Here is a 26,980-nt window from a genome sequence, read left to right on the forward strand (position 1 = left end):
AAATGCTTATTGATTTTTGAGAGAGAGAGATAGAGACAGAGTGCAAGTGGGGAGGTGCCGAGAGGGAGGGAGACACAGAATCTGAAGCAACTCCACGAGCTGTCAACATGAGATCATGACCTGAGCAGAAGTCGGATGCTTAACTAGACTGAGCCATTCAGCTGACCCTGTGGCTTGATTTTAAGAATAAAATTGTGTGTGTGTGTGTGTGTGTGTGTGTGTGTGTGTGTTTCCTGTCCATCTTTACAGTCTAGTGCACTGAGGGAGCTACTTATGGAATTTTATTTTTTTATTTTTTATTTTTTTGTTAGCCAGAACAAGCTGTCTTGGGCACCATTTTGTTCTTTTGCTTTGATGTGTTCCTGTCTGTCTTTCCCCCTTCTGCCCCAAAGAGCAAAGGTTAATTTATTCTTTTCATAAATGTTTATTATTTACTTAGAGCAGGGGAGGCGTAAAAGAGAGAGGGAGACAGAGAATCCCAAGCAGGCTCCAGTGCTGTCAGTGTGGAGCCTCATGTGGGGGGTTCGATCTCACAAACCATAAGATTGTGACCTAAGCTGAAGTCAAGAGCCTGACGTTTAACTGAGTCACCCACGTGCCCCAAGATCAAAGGTTAACATTATTATTTTGTAATGTTTTATTTTATTTTTGAAGGAGAGCATGAGCAGGGTAGCGTCAGAGAGAGAGGGAGGTACAGAATCTGTAGCAGGCTCCAGGCTCTCAGCTAGGTGTCAGCACAGAGCCCGACGTGGGTCTCAAACCCATGAACTGTGAGATCATGACCTGAGCCAAAGTCGGATGCTTAACCGACTGAGCCATCCAGGTGCCCCAACCAAAGGTTAATTTAAAGGGAGAGGTGAAGGGGCACCTGAGTGGTTCAGTCGGTTGAGTGTCGGACTTCGGCTTAGTTCATGATCTCATGGCTCATGGATTCGAGACCTGCATTGGGCTCTGTGCTGACAGCTCAGAGCCTGGAGCCTGCTTCAGATTCTGTACCTCCTTCTCTCTCTGACCCTACCCTGCTCACGCTATCTCTCTCTGTCTCTCAAAAATCAAAATAAATAAAAATAAATAAAAATTAAAAATAAAAGGGAGAGGTGAAGTCACTGTATTGTAACCTGTTATGGTTTTCACCTTTTATTTTTTCCAGGGCTGAAATTAAACGTAAGTATAAAGCAGAAATGAAGTGGTTTTACAAACAAACACATAAACATTTATATATACATATACATAATTAGAATACATGTACATATATACAGATTCCATATGTATTTCTGTATGTTTAGGAGAATGTATACAGGAACATAAACTCTTGGTAGCTTCTGAAAGATGGACACAAAGTTTGGGGGCTTTCAGTTGCTTCTTTATTAAAGTGTTGCATAATGTGTTTTTCTTCGTAACAGCATACATTACTTGTATGCTAAAGCACCAAAAATAAAAAAAGAATACAACATCAAGACAGAACATTGTGTGTCCTTCCTTCCGTCCTTCATCTTGCTTTCATCTATCTATCTGTGTGATAAATGTCACAAAAATAAACATGAAAGAATATTTTGGTTCTCTTCAAAATATAACACATTTTTGAAATCTCTTCATGATTTTGTTTTTACTGGTGTCTGGAATGTCCTTTTCTCTCCTGGTTGCTTTTGCTCTTTATGTAAAGCTAATCTTCATGTTCTGGCTTTCTGTTGTTATTGTTCTTGTACTTATTTTTATTTTTTTGAAGAGCTCATAGTCATCTTTGTTTCTACTGAACTTGATAGCATATGCATTCTTACGTAGTAATTGTATTATCTGTTGTTACATAACAAATTATCATAAACTTTGTAGTTTATTTTAATTTATAGAAATTTTTACTTAAATCCAAGGAAGTTAACATATAGTGTAATAATGGTTTTAGGGGGAGAATTTCATGATTCATGGCATATGACACCTAGTGCTCATCCCAACAGGTTCCCTCCTTAATACATATCGCCTTGTTAGCCCATCCCTCCCACCCAACACCCCTCCAGCAGCCCTCAGCTTGGTTCTCTGTATTTAAGAGTCTCTTATGCTTTGTCTCCCTCTCCGTTTTTATCTTATTTTTACTTTCTTTCCTCTATGGTCATCTGTTTAATTTTTAAAATTCTACATATGTGTGAAATCATATGATATTTGTCTTTCTCTGATTTATTTTTCTTAGCACAGTACTTTCTGGTTCCATCCACATGTGGCAAATGGCAAGATTTCATTCTTTTTTATTGCTTAGTAATATTTCATTGTATATATTTACCACATCTTCTTTTCATTCATCAGTTGATGGACATTTGGGCTCTTTCCATAAATTGGCCATTGTTGTTGATAGCACTGCTATAAATATTGGGATGTATGTGTCACTTTGAATCAGCATTTTTGTATCCTTTGGGTAAGTACCTAGGAATGCAACTGCTGGGTCATAGGGTAGCTCAATTTTAAAATTTTTGAGGAACCTCCATACTATTTTCCAGTGTGGCTGCACAACTTTGCATTCCCACTAATAGTGCAAAAGTGGTCCCCTTTCTCTGCATCCTTGCCAGCATCTGTTGTTTCCTGAGTAGTTAATTTTAGCCATTGTGATAGGAGTGAGGTGGTATTTTATTATGGTCTTGATTTCTGTTTCCCTGATGATAAGTGATTCTCTCTTTCATGTGCTTGTTAGTCATCTGGATGTCTTCCTTGGAAAAGTGCCTGTTCATGTCTTTTTCCCATTTCTTCACTGGATTTATTTGTTTTTTGGGTGTTGAGTTTGGTAAGTTCTTTATAGATTTTGGATACTAACCATTTATCAGATATGTCATTTACAAATATCTTCTATTCTGTCAATTTTCTTTTAGTTTTGTTTTAGTTTTAGATTCCTTCACTGTGTGAAACCTTTTAGTGATGAAGTCTCAGTAGTTCATTTTTTTTGTTTCCCTTGCCTCCAGAGACATGTCTAGTAAGAAGTTGCTATGGCCTAGGTCAAAGAGGTTGTTGCCTGTTCTGTTCTAGGATTTTTTTGGTTTCTTGTCTCACATTTAGGTCTTTCATCCATTTTGAGTTTAGTTCTCTGTGTGGCATAAGATAGTGGTCCAGGTTCGTTCTTTTGCATGTTGCTTTTCAGTTTTCCCAGCACCATTTGTTGAAGAGACTGTCTTTTTTCCATTAGATATTCTTTCCTTCTTTGTCAATGATTAATTGCCCTACATTTTTGGGTCCATTTCTGGGTTTTCTGTTCTCTTCCATTGATGTATGTGTCTGTTTTTGTGCCAGTACCATACTTTTTTTTTTTTTAAGTTTATTTATTTATTTATTTCGAGAGACAGAGGGAGAAGGGTAGAGAGAGAGATTCCCAAGCAGGCTCTGTGCTGTCGTTGTAGATCCTGACATGAGACTTGATGGCACAAACCATGAGAACATGCCCTGAGCCAAAAATCAAGAGTCGGATTCTCAACTGCTTAAGCCACCCAGGCACCCTAGCACCATACTGTCTTGATTGTTACAGCTTTGTAATACAGCTTGAAGTCCAGAATTGTGATGCCTCAGATTTTGTGTTTTTTTTTTTCAACATAACTTTGGCTATTTGGAGCCTTTTCTAGTTCCATACACATTTTAGAATTATTTGTTCTAGCTCTGTGAAGAATGCTGGTGTTAATTTGAAAGGGATTTCATTGAATGCATAGGTTGCTTTAGGTAGTATAGACATTTTAACAATACTTGTTTTTCAACTCATGAATGTGGAAGAATTTTGCATTTCTTTGTCTTCAATTTCTTTCATAAGCTTTCTATAGTTTTCAGCCTAGAAATCTTATATCTCTTTAGTTAGGGTTACTCTTAGTTATTTTATGGTTTTTGGCACAACTGTAAATGGGATTGATTTTTTATTTCTCTTCTCCTTTATTGGTGGATAGAAATGTTACTGATTTCCATACATTGTTTTTATATCCTGCAACTTTGCTGAATTCATGCATCAGTTCTAGCAGTTTTATGGTGGAGACTTTTGGTTTTTCAAATAGAATATCTTGTCTTCTGCAAAGAGTGAAAGTGTGACTTCTTTGTCAATTTGGATGACTTTTATTTCTTTTTATTGTCTGACTGCTGAGGTAAGGGCTTACAGTACTATATTCAACAACAGTGGTGAGAGTGGACATTTCTGTCATGTTCCTGACCTTCCTGGGAAAGCTTTTCCCCATTTAGGATTATATTAGTTAGCTCTGGGTCTTTCATATAAGGTCTTTATGATGTTGAGGTATGTTTTTTTTATGCCTACTTTCTTGAGAGTTTGTATCAAGAAAGGATAATGTATTTTGTCAAATGCATTTTCTACATCCATTGAGAGGATCATGTGGTTCTTATCCTTTCTTTTGCTAATGTGGTATTATGTTGATTGATTTGCAAAAATTTTTCAAAAAAAAAAAAACACCCCACAAATCCATTGTTTCCTTATTGATTTTCTGTTTAGATAATCTGTCCATTACTGTAAGTCAAGTGTTAAGGTGTCCTACAATTATTGTATTATTATCTTTGAGTTCCTCTATGTTTGTGATTGATTTATATATTCGGGTGCTCCAAATTAAAGTCATAAATATTTACATTTGTTAGGTCTTCTTGGTGGATATATCCCTTTAATTATGATATAATGCCCTTCTTTATCTCTTTCTACAGTATTTGTTTTAAAATCTAATTTGTCTGATATAAATATAGCTACTCTTGCTTTTTTTATGTTCATTAGCTTTGTAGATGGTTCTCCCTCCCCTACTTTGATCTGCAGGTATTTTTAGAACTTAAATGATTCTCCTGTAGACAGCATATAGATGAGTCTTTTTTTTTTTCCTTAATCGATTCTGATACCCTATGTCTTTTGATTGGAGCATTTAGTCCATTTATATTTAGAGTGATTACTGAAAGATATAAAGTTAGTACCATTGTGTTGCCTGCAGATTTGGTGTTTCTGGTGACATTCTTTGGTTCTTTCTAGTCTTTTGTTGCTTTAGGTCTGTTTTGTTTTGTTTAGGTTTTCTCCATTCAAACAGTCCACCTTAAAGTTTCTTGCAAAACGAGTTTAGTGGTTACAAACTCCTTTAAGTTTTTCTTGTCTGGGACACTCTTATCTCTACTTCTGTTTTGAATGACAGCCTTGCTGGATAAAGGATTCATGGCTGTGCATGGTTTTGCAATTCAGCACAATGAATATATCCTACCATTGGTTTCTGGCCTGCCGAGTTTCTGTGGAAAGATCTGCTGTGTGCCTGATCTGTCATCCCTTATTTTAAGGACTTTTTTCCCTTGGTTCTTTCACAGTTCTTTTCTTGTCTATGTATTTTGTGATTTGACTATGATATGCCTTGGTCCTTGGTGAAGGTTTTTTTTCCCCCCAATCTAATGGGAGCTCTCTGTTCTTCTTGGAATTTGAAGTCTGTGTCCTTCCCCAGATTAGAAAAATTTTCAGCTATAATTTGTTCTCCTAAATCTTCTGTCCTTTTTTCAAACTCTTCATGTCCTGCAACTTCTGTGATATGAATGCTATTTATCTTTAATAAGTCACTGAATTCTCTGAATCTTGTATTGTGATCTTTTGTCTTTGTTTCCATCTTTTTTTTTTTTTTGCTTCATTATTTCCCATAAATTTATCTTCTATCTCACTGATTCTTTGCTCTTCTTTGTCCATCCTTGCTGTCATTGGATCCATTCTAGATTGCATCTCAACATAGCATTTTTAATTTTGGTCTCACTAGATTTTATTTCTTTCATCTCCGAAGAAAGGGATTCTTTGGTGTCTTCTATGCTTTTTTCAACCCTAGCTAGTATTTTTATAATTGTGGTTTTGAATTCTAGTTTAGACATCTTACTTATATCTGTGTTGGTTAAATCTGGGCCATTATTTCTTCCTGTTCTTTCTTTTGGGGTAATTTATTCTGTCTTGTCATTTTGGAAGAAGAAAAAAGTTAATAAAATAAAAATTTTAAAAATTAAAAACAAAACAAAATCAAGTAAAGGAAGCTAGATTCTAGTTGTATTTCAGTCTGTTTGTTGAGAAGCTTGAGAAAAGAGAAAAAAGAGATGGGAAAAAAGGCAAAAAAATTTTAGTTAAAAATTCTTTTCTTGGGGCGCCTGTGTGGCTCAGTCGGTTAAGCCTCCAACTTCGGCTCAGGTCAGATCTCACGTTCGTGGGTTCGAGCCCCACGTCAGGCTCTGTGCAGACAGTTAGCTCAGAGTCTGAAGCCTGCTTCCGGGTCTATGTCTCCTTCTCTCTCTGCCCTTCCTCCTCTCATGCTCTGTCTCTCTCTTTCTCAAAAATAAATAAAACATTAAAAAAAATTCTTTTCTTTTTTATTTTTGAGAGAGAGTGTGTGAGCAGGGGAGAGACAGAAAGAGAAGGGGACAGAAGATTTGAAGCGGGCTCCATGCTCAGAGTAGTACGCTCAAAGTGGGGCTCAAACTCATGAACTGCAAGATCATGATCTGAGCCGAAGTCGGATCCATAACCAACTAAGTCACCTAGTAGCTCCCCCCATTTTTTAAAAATAATAAAATAAAGAAAATAAAATAGCATCAAATATTATAAAAGAAATTTTCTCTTTCTGTAGCCAAGAAAAAGAAAAGAAATAGATAACAGTATATATAAAAATAGAGGCAAAGAAAGTGAACAAATGAACAAGCAAACAGAATGAAATCCTAATGAAGTTTCATCCAGTTTCCCGTAGAACAAACTTTGTAGTCCACTATAGTCTGTACACTAAGGTGGAAAGGATTTGTGCTGGTCTTCTGGGGGCTGTGCCTGAAGGGTGCAAATGGGTAGGGCTTGGTTTAACAGCTCTATTCTCTACATGGTGGCACTGCTTAGCTCTCTGGGGTCGATTCCTATGGGAGCACATGTGTATTTATTTGCTAGAGGTGAAAAAGGCTTCAGCTAGCTCTCTGGTGTCTGGTGCATGAATTTTGTGTCCACACAGATGTGATCAAACACCCTTCCTTTGTCCTGGCTTCTGTCCACTTCCTGCCTGTACCCTGTGTCTAAGCTGTCCGCTTGCCAGGTGGTGCCTTCCTACAGAGTTTTATCTCAGATGGGGCTGTTTCAAAACCCTACCATTCAGAGACCACCATGTATTGGACCTGCACTGATTTTCTCGGGGAGAGTCTTGAGCAATGACTGGGTACCAGCTTGTCTCTGAAAACATTCACAAGATCACTTAGTAGCACAGGCTCAGAGTTCATGGTAAATCACAACACACAGCCAGTACCAGGGTTTGCTGCCCTTTGGTCTATGTTCCAATATCAGTAAATGGTGTAGCTCTCCAAGGTCTCTGGTGACTTTTGCCTGTGGGGAGACCATGTAGCCTCTACCAAATGCACATACTAAGCGGGGGAACCACTTCTCCCTGTGTGGCACATGGACCCCTCAGACCCTGCTGTCTGCTCCTGGAGATTTGCTTTACTTTTTTTTTTTTTTTTTTTTTTTTTAAACCAGAGCACTACCAGGCACTGAGCTGTGAAACTTCAGAGTCTGCACTTCACTGTTTATAGAATCCCAGCAGTATTGAAACTCTCTCTTTTCTCCCCAGCAGTGGTATTTGGGGAACAGATTTCTTATCTAGTCCCCTGTGAGTATTTTCACTCTCTAGCTTCTTTTGGAGGAAGTGCTTTACTTGTGAGATCCCAATGCACTGCACTCTCCCCCTTTCTCTTTTCCTCTCTGTCCTCTGTCAAAGAAAAGGGCTCTCTACCTTCCTTGGCTTTGCAGCTTTTCTCTCCCCCAAGTCACCTCTCTGTACCACATAGCTGCCAAGTTCTCTGACTCAGATGATGCAAATTGTTGCATTAATCCTCAAATCAATTTCCTACGTGTTCAGAATGGTTTGATGAGACAAACTCGAGGGCCCCCGTACTACTCTACCATCTTAACTCCATCCTATCAAACATTGCACTTCAAAACGACATGTATTTCCTGTCTTATAATTTTTGTAAGTCTCTCTCTTTTTTTTTTTTTTTTTGGTACAGCTTACCTGGATCCTTAAAGTTGCACAAATCTGTAAAGGTATTGGCCTAGCTGTGTTCCTCTCTGGAACCTGGATTCCTTTTCTAAGCTTATCTAAGGTTATTGGTAGAATTTAGTTTCTTTCACTTGTAGGACTGAGGTTCTTCATTTTCTTGCTTGCTGTCACTAGCATCTAATCTCAGCTCCTAAGGTCTGCCTTTAGCACTTTGTCACATGATTCTCTCACAACCTGGTCCTGGAGAATCTCTCCAGTCTGCTAAAGCAGAGCCTTCTAATATAACATATCACAGGAGTGACTATTCCTTCACCTTTGTTGTGTAACCTAATTAAGGAATGACTGTCCAGCCATCTTTGTTATATTCTGTTTCTTGGAACCAAGTCTCAGATTTTGCCCAGATTAGATTCAGTAGGGTGGGACAGAAGACCTTGATTTATTGGAGGCTACCTTAGAGTTTGTCAACCACAGCCCTTACATTAGAGTTTAAATGAAAAGCCGGAAAGAACCTCAGGGTATTGTCTTTCTCCTCATCTTAAATAGAAGAAAAGGTTGTTTCCAGTGTTTAGCCTAGTCTTTATTATATAGTAGATGTTGCATAGATATTTGACAGTGATTCAAAAGACATAGGGGATTATATACAAACATGTTAAAATTTCAGAGCGAGTACTCCAAAGTTATATTCCATTTTAGCATAGATGGAATGATTAAGTCTTGGTTTTTAAGACACTGGCTGTGAAATATATTAATTGAACCTGGAAATATTACATAGGAAATACAATATTTGCTGTTTAATTAGGGGCATATAGGAAGGTGATAGGGAACAGGGAAGAGACGAGAATAACTTTGAGGTTGCTTGGTTGGGGCCTGGGAGATCGGTGTACCTTTGACTAATCAATTCTATTAATGTTTGAGTGCTACGAGGCAATATATTGATGTTAATTCATGATGTGGTTTTTGGTCCCTAGAGAGAAACTAAGAAGCACAAACCAGCATTTCACGTTTGTACTCATGAAAGCCTTTGCTTTCTCTATCTGCAAAGTCAAAGGAAGTTACTCATTAGCAGATTTTAAACTTGCATTAGGAATTGTTTTTATCTGTAATGCCTGAATGTGTACAGTTTAATAGTATTTGAAAAATACCCTAGTAATCTTACTCAAAAATCTCAAGACATTGCATTAACTTCTAAAGTGACTGGGAGACAGACAGTTTGGGGATAATGGAGAGGGTGTAATAGATTTGTTATCAAATTATAAATAGTGTATATGAACTTAAGAGAGATATGTAAAAAATGGTAGAAGAGCAGAATGCTTTCTCTTTTCTTTAAAAGTCTTCTCTTTTTCTTTTAATTACCTCTTATTGTAAAACTTAAAAGAATAGAAAAATACAAGGGGAAAGCATATATTCCTCCTTTCTAAAGCATGGAGTGACATACTGTTTTTAAAGGGCCATATAGCAAATACTTTATACTTTGCAGGGCGTATCGTCTCTGTCACTATTACTCAGCTTACTGTGGAGTTATGATGTGAGAACGGCTGTAGATAATAAATGAACATGCTTTGATCCAATAAAACTTTATTAACAAAAACTGTGGGCAGGCAGATTTAGTCCTTAGGCCCAGTTTGGTGTATTTTCTTTCATATTTTTCCCAAACTCATCTTATACATGATATTCTTTTAATTTTCTTTTCTCACTTAACAATATATTGTGGAAAAATTTTGTTGTCAATTCAGAAGAATCTCTTACAGGTTTACATATTTTGTTTCTTACAGTTTTTCACTTTTATACGTAGTGTTTTGGTGAAATTCCTTGTACACACAAGGTTTTCTGCACTTGTGGGAACATATTCATATGGCAGTTTACTAGGAGTGTAATCACTGCTTTGTATCTTTGTATTTTATTGTAATTTTGATTAAAATATTGCTATAAAGACATGTACCCCATGAAGTGAGAATGGGTCCATTAAGACACATGCCATCGTTGATGACTGTTTATTGGGTTTAACTTTTGAGGGTAGGCATTGTCTAGTTGCAGTTTATTCATTTCTGCTATTACATTGAAAAAATAATCCTAGCTACCTACCCAACCTTTCTTCCCAGTTCCTTTTTTTAAAAAAAGTTTATTTATTTTGAGAGAGAGACAGAGCTAGCAAGCATGTGTAGGTATGTGAGTGGGGGAAGGGGGGAGAGAGAGTGGGAGAGAGAGAATCCCAAGCTAACAGCACAGAGCCTAATGTAGGGTTTGAGCTCACAAACCATGAGACCATGACCTGAACTGAAATCAAGAGATAGACGCTTCACTGAGCCACCCAGGTGCCCCTCCAATTCCTTTTAAAGAAAGAAATTTGGAAAATCTATACAAAACAAACATGTTACAGAAGCATCTCACTTATATGAAATTAATTATTCTGTTAGTATTATGGCAGGTAAATTGGTGTTGTGGAAGCGTTCATCAGAATGGGTCATTTGTTTATATATCCAAGGTATTTTGCTGTGAAGTTTAAAACTTTGTTATCATTACTTAAGTTCCTTGTGGGTCATTCATTACATGCAGAGGTCTTAAGTAGCACCAAAGTCAGCCATCTCTTAAACTCTTGCTTTCTAATAGGTGAGTTTTTAAAAAAAGTTTTATCATTTTGAGACAGAGAGAAAACATGAGCAGGGGAGGGGCAGTAAGAGGAGAGGGAGAATCCTAAACAGGCACCTCAGTGTCAGTATGGAGCCTGATGTGGGGCTCAAACTCACAAACTGTGAGATAATGACCTGAAGCTAAATCAAAAGTCAGATGCTTAACCAAGTGAGCCACCCAGGTAACCCCAATACCATAGGTGAGTTTTTAAAAAAAATTTCTTACCCAAGATGATTCAAATAGTATACATTCTTTTGTACTTTTGACCAATATTGTTAGTGAAATTAATTTTGTTGTATATAACATTAGTTGGTTCTATTTGATACTGCTCAGTATTTTATTATATGAATGTTTTATTTTAAAAATCCATTTTACTTTTAGTGGGCATCTGAGTAGTTGCTGTTATTTGCTATTATAAATAAAGTTGCTGTACACATTTTTTCATATATTTTGTGATGACGAGAGTCCCTGTTACTTAGTTTCCTTGACAATGTTTGAAAATACCTTTTTAAAAAAAATTGGTTATTCTGGTGGGATACAGTATAGCTTATGGTTTTATTTGTATTTCCCTGATGACTAGTAATCTTGAACACCTTTTCATGAATTTATTTGCCTTTTGGAAATCTTTTATGAAGAGCTTATTCATGTACTTTGTTCATTTTTAAGTATTAGGATTATTGCCTTTTCTTAATTTGTAAGAATTTTTTGTATATATAAGAATATAAGTTCCTGGGGGACTACAAGTATTCCAAATGTATTCTCCCTTTCTAAAGTTTGCCTTTTAATTTTCTTAATGCTGGCTTTCATAAGCACTGGGTTTTGATTTTGAAGGAGTGTAATTCGTCAGTATTTTTCTTCATGTTGTATTTTATGGTTTTTCAAGAAATCTTTAAGTCATGAAGGTCCTGTTCTTTGTGATCTTCTGAAAGCTATTTAAAGTATTTAGGACTTGTCTGTGATCCTTTTGGAATTCATTTGTTTGTTATGGTCTGAGGTAGAAGTCATGGTTAATTTTGTTTATGTGATTGATTCAGACCTAATTATTGAAAAATCCCATCTTCTTCCTCCTTATTACGAAAGCAACTCTGTCTTAAATCTGAGTCTGTTTCTCGAAGTTCTCTTCTGATTCATTGGTCTATTCATCTGTTTGTCTTGCTACTACACTGTCTTAATTAATACATCAATATAATAGGTCCTAATATTTGGTGGTATTGGTCTTTGGTTATGAGTATGATTGTTGTTATCCCTCCTCTTTCTCCTCTTCCCTCCTCTTCTTCAAGAATGTCTCAGCTATTCTTTGTTGACATTTTTGTATAACTATTAGGATGAACTTGTCAAATTCTGCAGAAGACCTGATAGAATTTTGATTGAGATTTCTATAGCTATACATATGACTTTGTGGATAATTCATATCTTTACAATATTGAGCCTTTCACTTTCATGAACATTTGTATGGTCCTTCTTTAATTATTCTTTAATTCCTCATAGCATTCTTTTTGCTTATATATAGAATTATATCACACAGTTCCTTCATCTTTTGATAGTTTTTAATGCTTTTCAAAATAGTACTTAAAAATTACTTTGACTTTTGTGTAACTATTAGAGTATAGTTCATTTTTGTATATTTTGCATATCACTAGTAGTGATCTAGATCACTTAATCCAGTGATCTTTCAGACTTGAATTATTAATTATAATTGTCTATATTCTTTTGGAGTTTTTAACCAAAAGTATTCAACCAACTTTTTAAGTTTATTTAGTTTTTAAAGTGCATTTTTATTTCAAATATAGTTAATTTCTCTTCTTTGTTATTATTTTCAGTATGTTGCATTTTCTATGGTATGTTCCTTATTTTTTCAGTTTTGTACTTATTTTCAGAATTTCTTCCTTCTTTTGTATTTATTTAGTGTATAACTTTAATGTATAAATTTATTTATTGTATAAATTTCTCTCTAGGCATTGATTTAGCAAAATCTCATATGTTTTAATTTTTTCTTTTCATTATCTTTTACTTCAAAGCATTTTTAAATTTACATTGTCATGTTTTTTTTGGTGCATGGGTTATTTAGAGGTGTATTCCTTTATTTTGAAATATTGATGGGAGGAAATGTTATTATGTATTGCTGTGTCAACAATATTAGCAGGATTTGGCCTTATAGCAACAAACATTTATTATCTCATAGTCTCTGTTGGTTAGGACTCTGGGCATGGCTTGTCTGGCCCCTCTGCTTCAGGTTCTCTTACAAGGCTTTATACAATTAAGGTGTTTGTGGACTGCAGTCTCATTGGATGTTTGACTGGGGAAGTATTTGCTTCAAAGTTCATCTGGTTGTTGGCAGGATTTAGTTCTTTGGGAGTTGCTGGGACTGATTTCTCAGTTTCTTGCTGGAGGTTGTCTGAGGGCTGCACTGGGCTTCTTGACACATAAGCTACTTCATAAAGCAGCTATAACATGGCAGATTTTATCAGGTAAGCCATCAGGGTGAGGAGGCAATAGGAAGAGTCTGCTAGTAAGATGAAAATTTGAATGATACTTAATATAATAATGAAAATATTTCTTCAGTGTTGCTATGTGTTACTGCTTTGAGGCATGCCATAGCTGCTATACCAGATCTAAGGGAGAGGATTACATATGGCTGAAGATACCAGCAAGCTGGGAAAGTCGGAGGCCATCCTAGAGTTTTTGCACAGAATGTTCTAATTTTTATTCTAGTTTACTCCTATTATGTTCAAGAACATACTCTGTATGATTTCTTCCTTTGAAATTCATTACAGAATTCTTTGTGGCCCCACATTTTCTATTGGTGTATATGATCAATATTTAAATGATAAGAATATTCATTCTTCATTTAGTGGATGTATGTGATAAATGCATCAGTTTCATCAGGTTTGTAATCACATTGTTAAAATATGGTGTAGCTTTATATCTTCTAGAGCTAATAATATGTCATATTCCTGGGAACATACAAGTATAGAATCTCAAAATTCTGAGTTTCTGTCTATCTAGATTATTAATCTTCTCATTTGAAGTATCTATTTCTTTATCTCTAATTTTGTTTCTTAAAGCCATCTCTTTCTTTTATTTTTAGTGGTTATTTTTGAGAGGGAGGGAGGGAGGGAGAGAGAGAGAGAGAGAGAGAGAGAGAGAGAGAGAGAGAGAGAGAGAGATTAGGGGAGGGGCTGAGAGGAGGACATAGGATCTGAAGCTGGTCTGCACTGACAGCAGAAAGCCCAATGTGTGGCTCATATTCAAGAATTGTAAGGTTGTTACCTGAGCCGAAGTCAGACACTCAACTGATTAGCTACCCAGGTGCCCCTCTCTTTTTCTAATATTACTAAAAATGCATTAGTCTTTTTTCACTATTTTTTAAATTACTCATCTTTTCTGAAAAATGATTTTCAGCATTTATGCAACCTTTTATTGAAATCCTGTTAAGTAATACATACTTAAAAAAATCTACTTGCCAGTAATTGTATCATTAAATCTAATTTTCTATATATTCCTGATGTATTTAGGTTAAAACTTACCCTCATTGTCAGTGCCCTTTTATTTTTTCTATGTTTTGCATGTTCCTTTTTTCTTTTTTCCCTTTTTGAGCTAAATATTGTGTTTTTAATTCAGTTTTTTCCTATTTGCATATTGGTTGTACATTATTTTAGATACCTTTAGTGCTTACCTAGACTGAAACATTAAGTTGTTAACATCTTAAATAAAATCGTTCTTTCCAATTCATGGATAATGAAAGAACATTGCTACACTAATCTCTTTTAATTTTTCTTGCTTTGAGTGCCATTATATATATATATATATATTTAAAAAATTTTTTTAAATGTTTTATTTATTTTGATACAGAGAGAGACCAAGCATGATAGTGGGAGGGGCAGAGAGAGAGGGAGACACAGAATCAGAAGCTGGCTTCAGGCTCCTAGCTTATTAGCACAGAGCCTGATACAGGGCTTGAACCCACCAACGTGAGATCATGACCTGAGCTGAAGTTGGAGGCCTAACTGACTGAACCACCCAGGCACCCCTATTATATATATTTTTAAAATAATGGTATTTTTGAATACCATTGGTGTAAAGCGTCGGTATTCTCTTTAGATTTACCATGTTGATATTATTTTTTCTTTTTAAAAGTTTTTGAATGTTTTTATTTACTTTTGAGAGAGAGAGAGGGGAAGGGGCAGAAAGAGAGAAAGAGACACAGATTCTGAAACATGCTCTATCCTCAAAGCTATCCATGAGGTCATGACCTGAGTAGAAATTGGACATTCAACCACCTGAGCCACCCAGGTGCTTCTCTTTTGTTTTTTATTGCCTTGTGTTACATGAGTCTGGTATTATTTTCCTTCTGGGTGAAAAACTCCCTTTAATGTGGGAGTGACTGGTTTGTCTAGTGAGAATTTCTGTTTTATCATTAAATATGCTTATTTTGCTTTTACCTAAGAGAAGAAAAAATTTCCCCTATCCTCTTTAGGTTCTTTCTTTGGGGGCCTGTGAATCAAACTGAGAAAAGATAAATTGACAAGAGAAAAGACAAGTTTATTTAATTCATGGATGTTGGAGACAATTCACAGAAAAATGTGACTCAAGAAAGAGGTTAAATTTTGAGGCTTTATGTCATCTCAATAAGTGAGGGGGAAGGAAGAAGGGCACTTAGGGGGAAGCAGATGACTTTTAGGAAAGATAAAGGGAAAATTAGGAGATAAGGTAGTTTTGTGACAATGTCCCATTAGGCAGTTTCCTATCCAGATACTGACTTTTTAAGTCTTTAGGTAATAAGAGTCATTCTTCCCTGGTTGTGCAACTTCACAATTTTCATTGCAGAGGATTTGTGACAGTTGAATTCTTTTGGTAGTTTGTGCTTCTAGGCAGGTAAAGGGAGTTTAGAAGATAGGCTCTTGATTTGGTATATTCTGGATACTTTCACTTTTATTATTAAAAGATGTTTTTGGATATAGAATTCTTAGCTGCTATTTTTATTTGGCATGTAAATGAGGTCATTGTTGGGGTGCCTGGGTGGCTCAGTCGGTTGACTATCAGGCTTTGCTCAGGTCATGATCTCATGGTTCCTGGGTTCCAGCCTCCCATCGGGTTCTGTGTTGACAGCTCAGAGCCTGGATCCTGCTTTGGATTCTGTGTCTCCCTCTCTCTTTGACCCTCCCCTGATCGTGCTCACGTGCTCTCTCTCTCTCTCTCTCTCTAAAAAAGAAATAAAACATTAAAAAAATGTAAAGAGGTCATTGCACTCTTACCTGACTTCCATCAGTCTTTGTCATACTCTTTTGAAAGCAAGTATGTGTCCTTAACTATCCCACTTTTTCTCTCCCTATGCCTGCTATAAAGATTTCTTTCTTTGACAGTTTTTATATGATATGAAGACATGTGGTATTCTTTGATCATGCTTGGATTTTGTAGGACTTAAGTGTATGACATAATGGTATTTTTCCCCAGTTTTCTTTTTCTCTCTCTTTTCTTAAAAAGTTTTTTTATTTTGAGAGTGATAGAGACAGCATGAGTGGGGGAAGAGCAGAGAGTGAGGGAGAGAGAAAATCCCCAAGCAGGCTCTGCACTGTCAGCACACAGTCCAATGTGGGGCTTGAACTCATGAAACTGTGAGACCATGACCTGAGCTGATACGAAGAGTCAGATGCTTAACCGGCTAGCCACCTAGGTGTCCCTCTCCAGTATTCAAAAGATGTTGCTTCTTACGTCTTCAAATATTGCTCTATTTTATTTACTTGACTTCTTTCTTTACTCCAGATACACTTATGTTAGACCTTTTTACCATGTTCTGTATGTCTGTTATTTATTTAGTCAAGTTCTCATTGTTTTTCTTACCATGCTTCTATTTAGTTGTCACTGACCTAGTCTTTGGTTAAGTACTTCTTTAATTTGAGTTTAGTAAATTGGCAAATCTATTCTTAATTTCATGTTCCTTTTGTTCAGTAGTTTAACAGTTTCCAGTCTCTACTGGAGTTCTTTTTATTAGAGTCTGTTGTCCTGAACCATAACTACATTTATTTTGGTGTTTAATTTTTTTTTAAGGTTTTATAATTTACTTTTTGAGACAGAGTGAGAGTGAGTGAGAGAGGAAGAGAGAATACCCACAAACTGGGGAGGGGCAGAGAGAGAGACACACAGAATCTGAAGCAGGTTCCAGGCTCTGAGCTGTCAGCACAGAGTACAATGTGGGGCTTGAACCCACAAACCAAGGTCATTCCCTGAGCTGAATTCAGACACTTACCTGACTGAGCCACGTGGGGACTCCTGTTTCAGTGTTTAGATATGAAATTTTACTCTCTTGATTTTCTGAGTTGACTTCTATTTGATTTTCATTTATTTATTGTTGGTTAATTGGTGATTGTTGGGAATTATATTTAAAATTGCAGGGGTAAATATAAGTCTCTAAGTGATAATATCTTTCTCTAGAGATTTCCTTTTGATTTCTGATTAGCAGTTAGATTAGGTGCTGATTATGTTAAGACTGAGCTGAGTCAAGATGGAGGTTTTTTTTAATTACTATTTTTATTTTTGGTAGAGCACAACCTGAGGAGGAGCAGTGGGAGGGGTCAGAGGATCTAAAGTGGGCTCTAGGCTGACAGGGTGGCAACAGTGAGCCCGATAATGAAGCTTGAATTCACAAACCAAGACATCATATCCTGAGTCAAGTAAGGCCCTCAAGCAACTGAGCTACCCAGGTGCCCCAGGGCTGGAGTTTTCAATCTTTTTGAGAGTTTTCCCTATTTCCAGTTTGCCTGGAGTATAGTTTTCCTGCGTTGGTATTTCTTTTTTTTTTCTTTTCTTTTCTTTTTTTTTTTTTTTGGCAAAATCATGTCCTTTTTTTAAAGTTTTCATTGTACATTATTTTTTCTTTTCTTTTTTTAAAAAATAGTTTATTGTCAAATTGGTTTCCATATAACACCTAGCACTCTTCCCCACAAGTGCTCTCCTCCATTACCACCCCCTTTATTCCCCCTCCCCTTTCAACCCTCAGTTGCTTTTCAGTATTCAGTAGTCTCTCAGGTTTTGCGTTCCTCTCCCTCCCCAGCTCTCTTTCCCCCTTCCCTTCCCCATGGCCCTCCATTAGGTTTCTCTTGTTCTCCTGTTAGACCTATGAGTGCAAACATATGGTATCTCTCCTTCTCTGCCTGACTTATTTTGCTTAGCATGACACCCTCGAGGTCCATCCGCCTTGCTACAAATGACCATATTTCATTCTTTCTCATTGCCATGTAATACTCCATTGTATATATATATATATATATACATACATATACACCACATCTTCTTGATCCACTCATCAGGTGATGGACATTTAGGCTCTTTCCATGTTTTGGCTATTGTTGATATTGCTGCTATGAACATTGGGGTACATGTGCCCCAATGCACCAGCACTTCTGTAGCCCTTGGGTAAAACCCTAGTATTGCTATACTTGGGTCATGGGGGAGTTTCATTGATAGTTTTTTGAGGAACCTCCACACTGTTTTCCAGAGCGGCTGTATCAGTTTACACTCCCACCAACAGTGTAGGAGGGTGCCCGTCTCTCCACACCCTTGCCGGCATCTATAGTCTCTTGATTTATTCATTTTAGCCACTCTGACTGGCATGAGGTGGTATCTCAGTGTGGTTTTGATTTGTGTTTCCCTGATGATGAGTGATGTTGAGCAATGTTTCATGTGCCTGTAGGCCATCTGGATGTCCTCTTTGGAGAAGTGTCTGTTCATGTCTTCTGCCCATTTCTTCACTGGGTTATTTGGTTTTCAGGTGTGGAGTTTGGTAGTTCCTTGTAGATTTTGGATACTAGCCCTTTATCTGATATGTCATTTTCAACTATCTTTTCCCATTCTGTTGGTTGCCTATTAGTTTTCTTGATTGTTTCCTTTGCAGTGCAGAAGCTTTTTATCTTGATGAAGTCCCAATAGTTCCTTATTGCTTTCATTTCCCTTGCCTTTGGGGATGTGTCGAGTTGGAAATTGTTCCAGGTGAAGGACGTTGTTTCCTACTTTCTCCTGGAGGGTTTTGATGGTTTCCTGTCTCACATTCATGTTCTTCAGCCATTTTGAGTTGATTTTTGTGTATGGTGTAAAAAAGTGGTCTATTTTTATTCTTCTGCATGTTGCTGTCCAGTTCTCCCAGCAACACCTGCTAAAGAGGCAGTCTTTTTTTCCATTGGATACTCTTTCCTGCTTTGTCAAAAATAAATTGGCCGTACTTTTGTGGGCCCAGTTCTGGGTTCTCTATTCTATTCCATTGGTTTATGTGTCTGTTTTTGTGCCAATACCATACTGTCTTGATGATGCCAGCTTTGTAGTAGAGGCTAAAGTCTGGGATTGTGATGCCTTCTGTTTTGGTTTTCTTCTTCAATATTACTTTGGCTATTCGGGGTCTTTTGTGGTTCCATATGAATTTGAGGATAGCTTGTTCTAGCTTTGAGAAGAATGTTGGTGCAATTTTGAAGGGGATTGCATTGAATGTGTAGATTGCTTTGGGTAGTAATGACATTTTCACAATGTCTATTCTTCCGATCCATGAGCAGGGAATGTTTTTCCATTTCTTGGTGTCTTCTATTTCTTTTTCTCCTCACCTTCTGAGATTCTGAAATTTTTGTTTAGTGCTTTGGCTCCCACTTAGGTATAAATCAGTACAACGTTGTTTGAGAACCTGTTTTAGTGTTTTTGAAGACTGGTCTATTTTCTGTTTCCTATGGTATATTTGTGTTTCTTCTGTAGGCCTGAATAATCTGTTAGGGTCCTTCCACCATGACAGGTCATAATACTTAATTTTTGTATCCATAGATCCCTAAGACTAATGATATCTCTGTTAGCTACTATAGTTCCACTTGTGGAAAGTAAATGGTTCAATGAAAAAAGTCATGCTGAATATCTTCTGTGTGCTTTCTTCAGTAGGATCTTGGCTCCTTAAATTGTAGCTGCCTTGTAAATTCTCCACAACCTTTCAAAAGATTAAAACACAATTTTGATCCAGTAATTTTAGTTGTTTTTCTTGTTCAGCTAGTTAGAAAAAACTATTCTGCTTTTACCAGAAGGATAACTTTTGGTGTTATATTCTTTAATTATTTAATGTGAAATAATGGTTCTTCATTGGGTGTGATGGCAGAAAAGGAGAATAACCATTCTTTCCTTCTTCAAATAACAAGATACATCAACTCTGAGCAGTTAACCATCGTATGTCTTATGTATGTGCACATTTACTTATTTGACAATATTAATCTCTTTATAGGTTGCTTAGCCAAACAATGAAGGATCATCTAGTAAGAGTAGCAAATGAAGCTGAATTTATCCTGAGCAGGCAACGAGCAGAGGACATTCACAGACATGCAGAATTTGAGGTAGGTTAAAAATATGATTGAGGTGACCAAATTGCCATTTTTAATGGTCACCACTAAACTGGTTAGGTAAGATGGTCTAAGCAAATATGTATAATCAAAAAATTAAAAATTAATTTTTTACCATCTTGGGGGATTCTGGGAAAATACTACAAGTCTCCATAGCCCTCTGGCCTCAATACCATTTTATCAAAATGGAAACAAAAAAGACAAGTTGCTCATGGCAGCTTCTGTGTTTGGTTGACCTCATCTTAACCATGTGAGCAGGTTTTGGCTGTGGTAGTTTTCCAATAAAGTGAATTAGGGATGAACTCTTGACTTCTCTGGGCAAGGTGGAGCTATTTAACCAGAAATGGCAACCAAACAGAAATGAAAACTGCTGTGGTGGAGAGAAGATCTTCCATGTTCTAGGGAGAAGTGGAAATGCAGAGGCATAAAGTTTCTTTACCCTGGGGTTTGTGACCATGCTATTCTTTGTAGATGAGGAAATGCTCATACAGCTTTCTTTGTGAGTCTTCACAGGGGGAAAAAGTGACAGACCCATCATAAGACCACTGCTTTTCCTGGCAGTTGCTCCTGAACATGTGTAACAAATGTGAATTTACAGAGGAAATTAATGGTGTTGTGATATATAAATTAACAAAATGTATACCTGAGGTGAAGTAGAAGATTTGCTAAGAATTAGGAATAATCTGAAAAAGCACCATCTGGGTCTTTGGAAAATGTTTGAACAGGTAATTCAAATGTTGCTTATATTCTTCTGGTGCATTAAAAAAGATACACTCACAGTACATGTTATACAGCTGTCACAACATGAAGATTCTGAAAAAATAAGCTCTAGGTGACCAATTTCATTTAAGAATATCGGTACAAAGTTCTAATTAAAACTTGAACCAACAATTTAACAACATAATGAAAAACTTATGTAGTGTGATCAATTAGGATTTACTTACAGAATCCAGGGATGGTTTAATATTAAGATACTTACCTATAAAGTAAATTATATCAATAAATGTAGAAAGAAGTATATGATAAATTTTATCAGCCAGCCCTAAGCAAACTCTGAGGAAAAAAAAATATAATAAAAGTCTGAATATGATAAAAAGTTTACTAAACATCATTTTAAGTAGTGAAACCATTTTTCTTAAAATCAGGAGAAAAAGTGATACCTGCTATTATTATTTACCATTTTTTTTATGTTTTGATAAGTGTAAGATATAGTTAATGAAAGTGCTAGAAAAAGCTATAACACTTTCACATTGCCAATGCTGTGATCTAGGAAAGTCTAAGGGATTCTTGGACATCTTTCTATCAGAATTAATAGGGACTTTGCTAAAATTATTGGATATAAGATAAATATGCAAAAAAATAATATAATTTCTTTGATTAGCAAGCAGTAGTCACTAAGAATGGAAATCAGCATGATCTGCTTATAGTTTAGGCAGAAATAATATTTTGGGTCAATTTCTGTAAGAATATAGCCCAAACCCGCAAACCGCAAGATCATGACCTGAGCGGAAGTCGGTAGCTCAACTGATTGAGCCACCCAGGTACCCCCTCTTATTTTTTTAATGTTTATTTATTTTTGAGAGAGAGAGAGAGAGACCACGCATGAGCAGGGAAGGGCAGAGAGAGAAGTAGACACAGAATCCAAAGCAGACTCCACACTCTGAGCTGTCAGCACAGAGCTCGATGTGGGCTCAAACTCACAAATCCTGAGATCATGACCTGAGCCAAAGTCAGCTGCTTAACTGACTGATCCACCCAGGCACCCCTTTAGACTCATTTCTTAATTGGCTAGGTTTCAGCACCTTATTTTTACCCACAAGTATTCACTTTCTTTGTAAACTGAAAATTCTTTCATGTTTAAGAATATTTGTTTTTTTTTTTAAAGTTTATTTATTTATTTTGAGAGAGCGAGTAGTGGATGGACAGAGAGAGAAAGAGAGAGGGAGAGACAGAATCCCAAGCAGGCTCCACCCTGCCAGAACCTGATGTGGGTCTAGAACCCACACACTATGAGATCATCACCTGAGCCAAGATCAAGAGTCAGATGCTCAACTAACTGAGCTTTCCAGTTGCCATCCTGATGAGTTTAATATTCTTGGCTAACCCTTGCATCCCTTAAAAACTTTATATACATTTCTTCTTCATCTTCTCACTTTAAATGTTCTTTCAGAAGAGTTTGAGGCCAGTCTAATATTATCACTCAATCAATTATTTCCTTCTCTCTGTCTGAGATTTTTTTTTTTACCATTTTATTAATTTTTGAGAGGCAGAGAGAGACATTGTGATCAGGGAGAGGCAGAGAGAGAGAGGGAGACACAGAATTTGAAGCAGGCTCCAGGGCTGAGCTGTCAGCACAGAACCCAATGCAGGGCTCTAACCAGAAACCGTGAGATCATGAAGTAGGATGCCCAACCAACTGAGTCACCCAGCTGGCCCTGTCTGTGATTTCTTTATTTGTCCATGAAGTTCATTTCCTTAACAGTGTGTGGCCCAATATTAAATACCCATTCATGATCTTTTCCTAAAATTTGGTCTTTTGTTATTATTTATAAATTTATCTTTTTCCTTCAGTTTTTGAAATTAAATTTTGAAATTTTTCCTATTTAATTTTTTTCTTTAGCAGTGTGATCTATGTTATATATGTCTTTTTGTCTTTCATGTCAGTTCCTTGTTCTTTTACTTGCTTTGATCTCACCATCAAGTAATTAAAATTTTAGTTGCTACATATTGTCCTTGATATTTGTAATTTATTTGTCTGTAGTGATAATGTTTTGTTCTTAGTTTTATTGGTCTTCCACTTTTCTCTTTATCTTATTCACTTATTTAACTTTGTGAGTGTATGTGTTTGAGTTATATTTTTGTTATGCTGTTCATGAGGAGAAAATAATCCTGGTGTATTTCCTTTTATTTTTAGTTATTTTCTCTTAGGATTTATTGTTATTTGTATAGAATCTTAAATTTTACATAAATATCTTATTATTTACTTATTTTTTATTTATTCATTGATACATGTTTGCATCACTGCCATGCTTTTAGTTTTCTTCTTGTTCATGCTTAGACTGTTTTGCCCAGATATTTTGTTGTTTTAGACAGATACTTAGACAGGTATAAGCCAACAGAATGTCTTAATGACTTCTTCCCTTCTCTCCACTGTATGTAATGGTAATTTTTTCTCTCTCTGAAATATGGTTTGATTTTTGCAATGCGGTATTTGCCCAGTATTATATCACTTATCATGAAGACAGGGAGGGAGTTCTTTAAAGTAGATTGGGATGCTTTTTTTTTTTTAAAGTTTATTTGTTTTGGGATACAGAGGGTGGGGAAAGGCAGAGAGAGGGGGAGAGAGAGTATCCCAGGCAGTCTTTGTGCCCTTAGTACAGTGTACTACATGGGGCTCAGTCCCACAAACTGTGAGACCATGACCTGAGCCAAAATCAGGAGACAGTCACTTGACCAACTAAGGCATCCTGAAGAGGCTGTTTTTTTTTTTTAAGCACACATTTTTTTTAAATCTTTCTTTTGTAAGATTTTACGTATCTTTTGCCAAGTTTGTTCCAGCTTATTAGAAGCTGTGGAAAAATCTCATCGGAGAAATGTGTTTAGGTTTTGAATCATTATCCATCATTTCAGAGAGTAATCTTAAGTTTACTTCTTCCTGGAAAATCAGCCATATATTTTTGCTTCCTTGCTTCACCTATTTTTGCCCTGTAGATTTTTCAGCATCTTTAGTTAGAAGATGCAGGGGATAATGAGACCTGCTCAGTTTGTTTCTCTCCATTTATGAAGACATTAAGAAAAATTCTTGGAATTTTGTCAACTTAATATTATTGCATTGAACACATGAGATGTATTTAAGAACTAAACCATGTTTATTATGTTTGTGGCAACCATTTACTTAATGTTTGGTGCTTTATGTTATGTTCCTTTTGTTGTTTGGTTACTTTAATTAATTTTTTACTTCAAAAAATTTCTGTCTATGCTGATATTTTAAGAATTAAAGGAAGAAAAAACTTTTAGTTGTCATTTCAGCCTACCATCTTAACCCGGAACTTAACCCTTAGTGTCCTTTCTAATTGCTTATGGAGAAGTTACTTTGTAACTCTGGGTTGAGCTTGTAGTTCATTCTGTTAATTCATTGTTGTTGTTTATTGAATTCTTAATAATAATGGTGGTGGTGTTATATTTTTTCTTATGTGCATGAATGAGAGAGAATGAGGAAGGAGCAAAACATATGAAATTAAACAGAGGAAAAATACTTCTAAAACATTGTACCATACAAAAGATTAAACTGATTTGACCAGAGAGAGTGTGTGTGCTTGTGTGGATGCCCACAGTTGAGACAATGGTGACAACAGTGGCTAGTACTGCCGGAGTCCTTATGTTGTGTGAGGGACTCTTATGGCCGCTTTGTAAGTTTTAATTACTTTAGTCTTTACAGTAAAGCCCTGAGGTAAAACTGTGATGTCTCATTTTATGAAGAAGGAAACAGCATAGAAAGGAGATAACCCAGAATTAAAAGTAAAATCCAGATATAGGTAATTTATCTCTTAATCTGAAATCTATGTATTTGGCTCAAACTATAGAATGTGTACGTGGAATTTAATCTTTGACAAACACAGCAGCTTTATTCTGAGCTATATAGTTTGATGTTTTGTCTAGTAGTTTTTTATTTTAATCTTTATCATCTTGCTATGAGATTTGTCATATTATAAAGCATGATAAAATACCTAAATAAAAACAAATATTTCTAAACAAATTTTGTTACTTAAATTTTAATAGAGTATATATATATATACATATATATTTGTTCACCTGTACCATGTGAAATTCAGTTTTAAGAGACCAAACATGTATTTTTTTATATACTAGTCTTTTACGTTCATAGAAAAATAAATCCCTTGTTTATACCAAAAAACCTGATTATTTGAGACATTCTCACGTTTGATCTATTTCTAACTATATTGATCTTAACTCTTAAATAATACTATACAAGATACATAAGTTTTTAGACTACTTATATTCTAATAGTTATCTATATTCAGCCTGAATTCATACTGTATACTTTAATAAGATATCTGAACTTTATCTACTGCTATTTACTTTCTCATGCAAAACAGAGATGTTGTCATGTCTTTTCATACCATTTGTGATTGTAGAACCGCTGACTTGTTTCATTTATTATAAGGATATTGGTGACAGTATAGATCTGAAATACATATGTCTTTAGTTCATTGTGTGATTATCATTGGAGTGGGATATCCTTGACATCTTCTGATTTATGTAGATGTTCCTTGAGTGTCATGACATCATTGATTAGGTGTACATCTTAGCTTTATTTTTTAATCCTATAGCTGTAAAAGGATTGTTTAATATTGTGCAAAACATTAGACCTTGTTTTGTAAATATGATTGGTATATGTATTAAGTGTACAGAGCTTAAAACACTTTGGTTAAAAAACTTGTGTTTCAAAGTTTAGTTTATTTAAATTCATAATATATCTGTAAACCATGATCAAGATTGTTACATAACAATTTAATTTTAAAACTCTATGTTAAAATCCACTTCAGTAAAAATTTCTTAGTGTCTTTTTGACTGACGTTGCTTTGAGTTTCATCTATTATACAGTAGAACTCACTTATGTGCTTCAGTGAAAATGCATACTTGTGGCCAGTCAGCTGTTTGAAGTGATAAAAACAGGTGTTTTTATGAAAAAATGGCATGAAAAGGCTTGATTAATTTTTAATGTAGCAATCTATATATTTTTCTTTTAGATAAAGGATTTAAATATATTTTCACATTAGCGAACAAACTATTTATCATTAGAATGGTGAACTTTTTTTCATGTATATTTACTTTTGACCTAGGGGGAGAGAGCAGTAGCAGGGTAGGGGCAGAGAGAGGAGGAGACAGAAGATCCAAAGCAGGCTCTGTGCTGACAGCAGAGAGACGAATTTTGGGCTAAAACCCACAAAACTGTGAGATCATGACCTGAGCTGAAGTCAGACACTCAACCAACTGAGCTACTCAGGCACCCCCAGTACTTTAAAATTTTTTGTTTTAAAAATTAATAAACACTTATTTAGTACCACATGTTTATCAAAGCCTATACCAGGAATAAAGTAAATTTTTATAATAATCTTTTGAGGTACTTATACAGATAAGGAAACCTGAAGCACAGAGGCAAGGTGATTTGTTCTAGGTCATACACCTAAGTGGTGAAGCTAGTATTTGAATTCATGTAATCTACTGAATTCATGTAAGTCATCTATTAGGTGACTTAACACCCATTTGCTCATTTGTCACTGCAACAGATCTGTTAACTATGTAGGACAGATTGAGCAATTGTGATTTGGTCTTGGTTACATAGCCAGGAAATTGATGGTTTTGAACCAGAACCCATGTCTCATAACAGGTTAGGCTGTGTTCCCATATCCGCATGGCATCATGAGGTGTGTGCTGTTAAAATAATACATTATTTAACATATGCTTGGCAGTTCTGATATGAAACATAATTAAAAATGTAATACTAGAGACTTAAACTACCGGTTTTAAGGTTAATGATGATGAATTATCATTTATCTTTTCACTATTCGAATTTTTTGGATTTATAGTCATTTATTTTATTTAAATGTTTATTTTTCTAATTTTAAAAGTGATACATGTTTATTATGGAAGCCTTAGAAAATAATGAAAAATTTAAAGAAACATTTACTGTCTGGTTTAATCTTTTTATCTACATTTGTTTTCTTTTTTAAGTTTAACTGAAAAATTATAGACTTATCAGAGGTTGCTAAAATATTTGAGTACTCCTGTGTACCCTGTTGTCTTTTTAAAATACACATATACTAATTACTCATTTACTGAATGTTGGCACTGACAAAATTAGACTCCTAAGGATACTTTAAAAAAATTTGACGTTACCTATTTATGGACACTTTGGTTGTTTCCATGTATTACCTATGTAAATAGTACTGTGATAAACATAGGGATGCACATACCTTTTCACAT

At 35.7% G+C, this 26,980-nt stretch overlaps 1 protein-coding gene across 6 annotated transcripts in view; it reads left to right on the forward strand.

Moving 5' to 3' along the window:
* The window catches only part of LRBA (LPS responsive beige-like anchor protein), a 688,703-nt gene that overhangs the window by 258,697 nt on the left and 403,026 nt on the right, over positions 1 to 26,980 (forward strand). For all 6 annotated transcript variants that reach the window (XM_029940220.1, XM_029940227.1, XM_029940238.1 and 3 more), the window contains one exon: positions 19,858 to 19,966. In XM_029940220.1, coding sequence (XP_029796080.1) covers positions 19,858 to 19,966 — 109 coding nt within the window. The remainder of the gene's footprint in view (positions 1 to 19,857; positions 19,967 to 26,980) is intronic.

This window comes from Suricata suricatta, chromosome 1, assembly GCF_006229205.1.
Source record: "Suricata suricatta isolate VVHF042 chromosome 1, meerkat_22Aug2017_6uvM2_HiC, whole genome shotgun sequence".
Lineage (NCBI taxonomy): Eukaryota > Metazoa > Chordata > Mammalia > Carnivora > Herpestidae > Suricata > Suricata suricatta.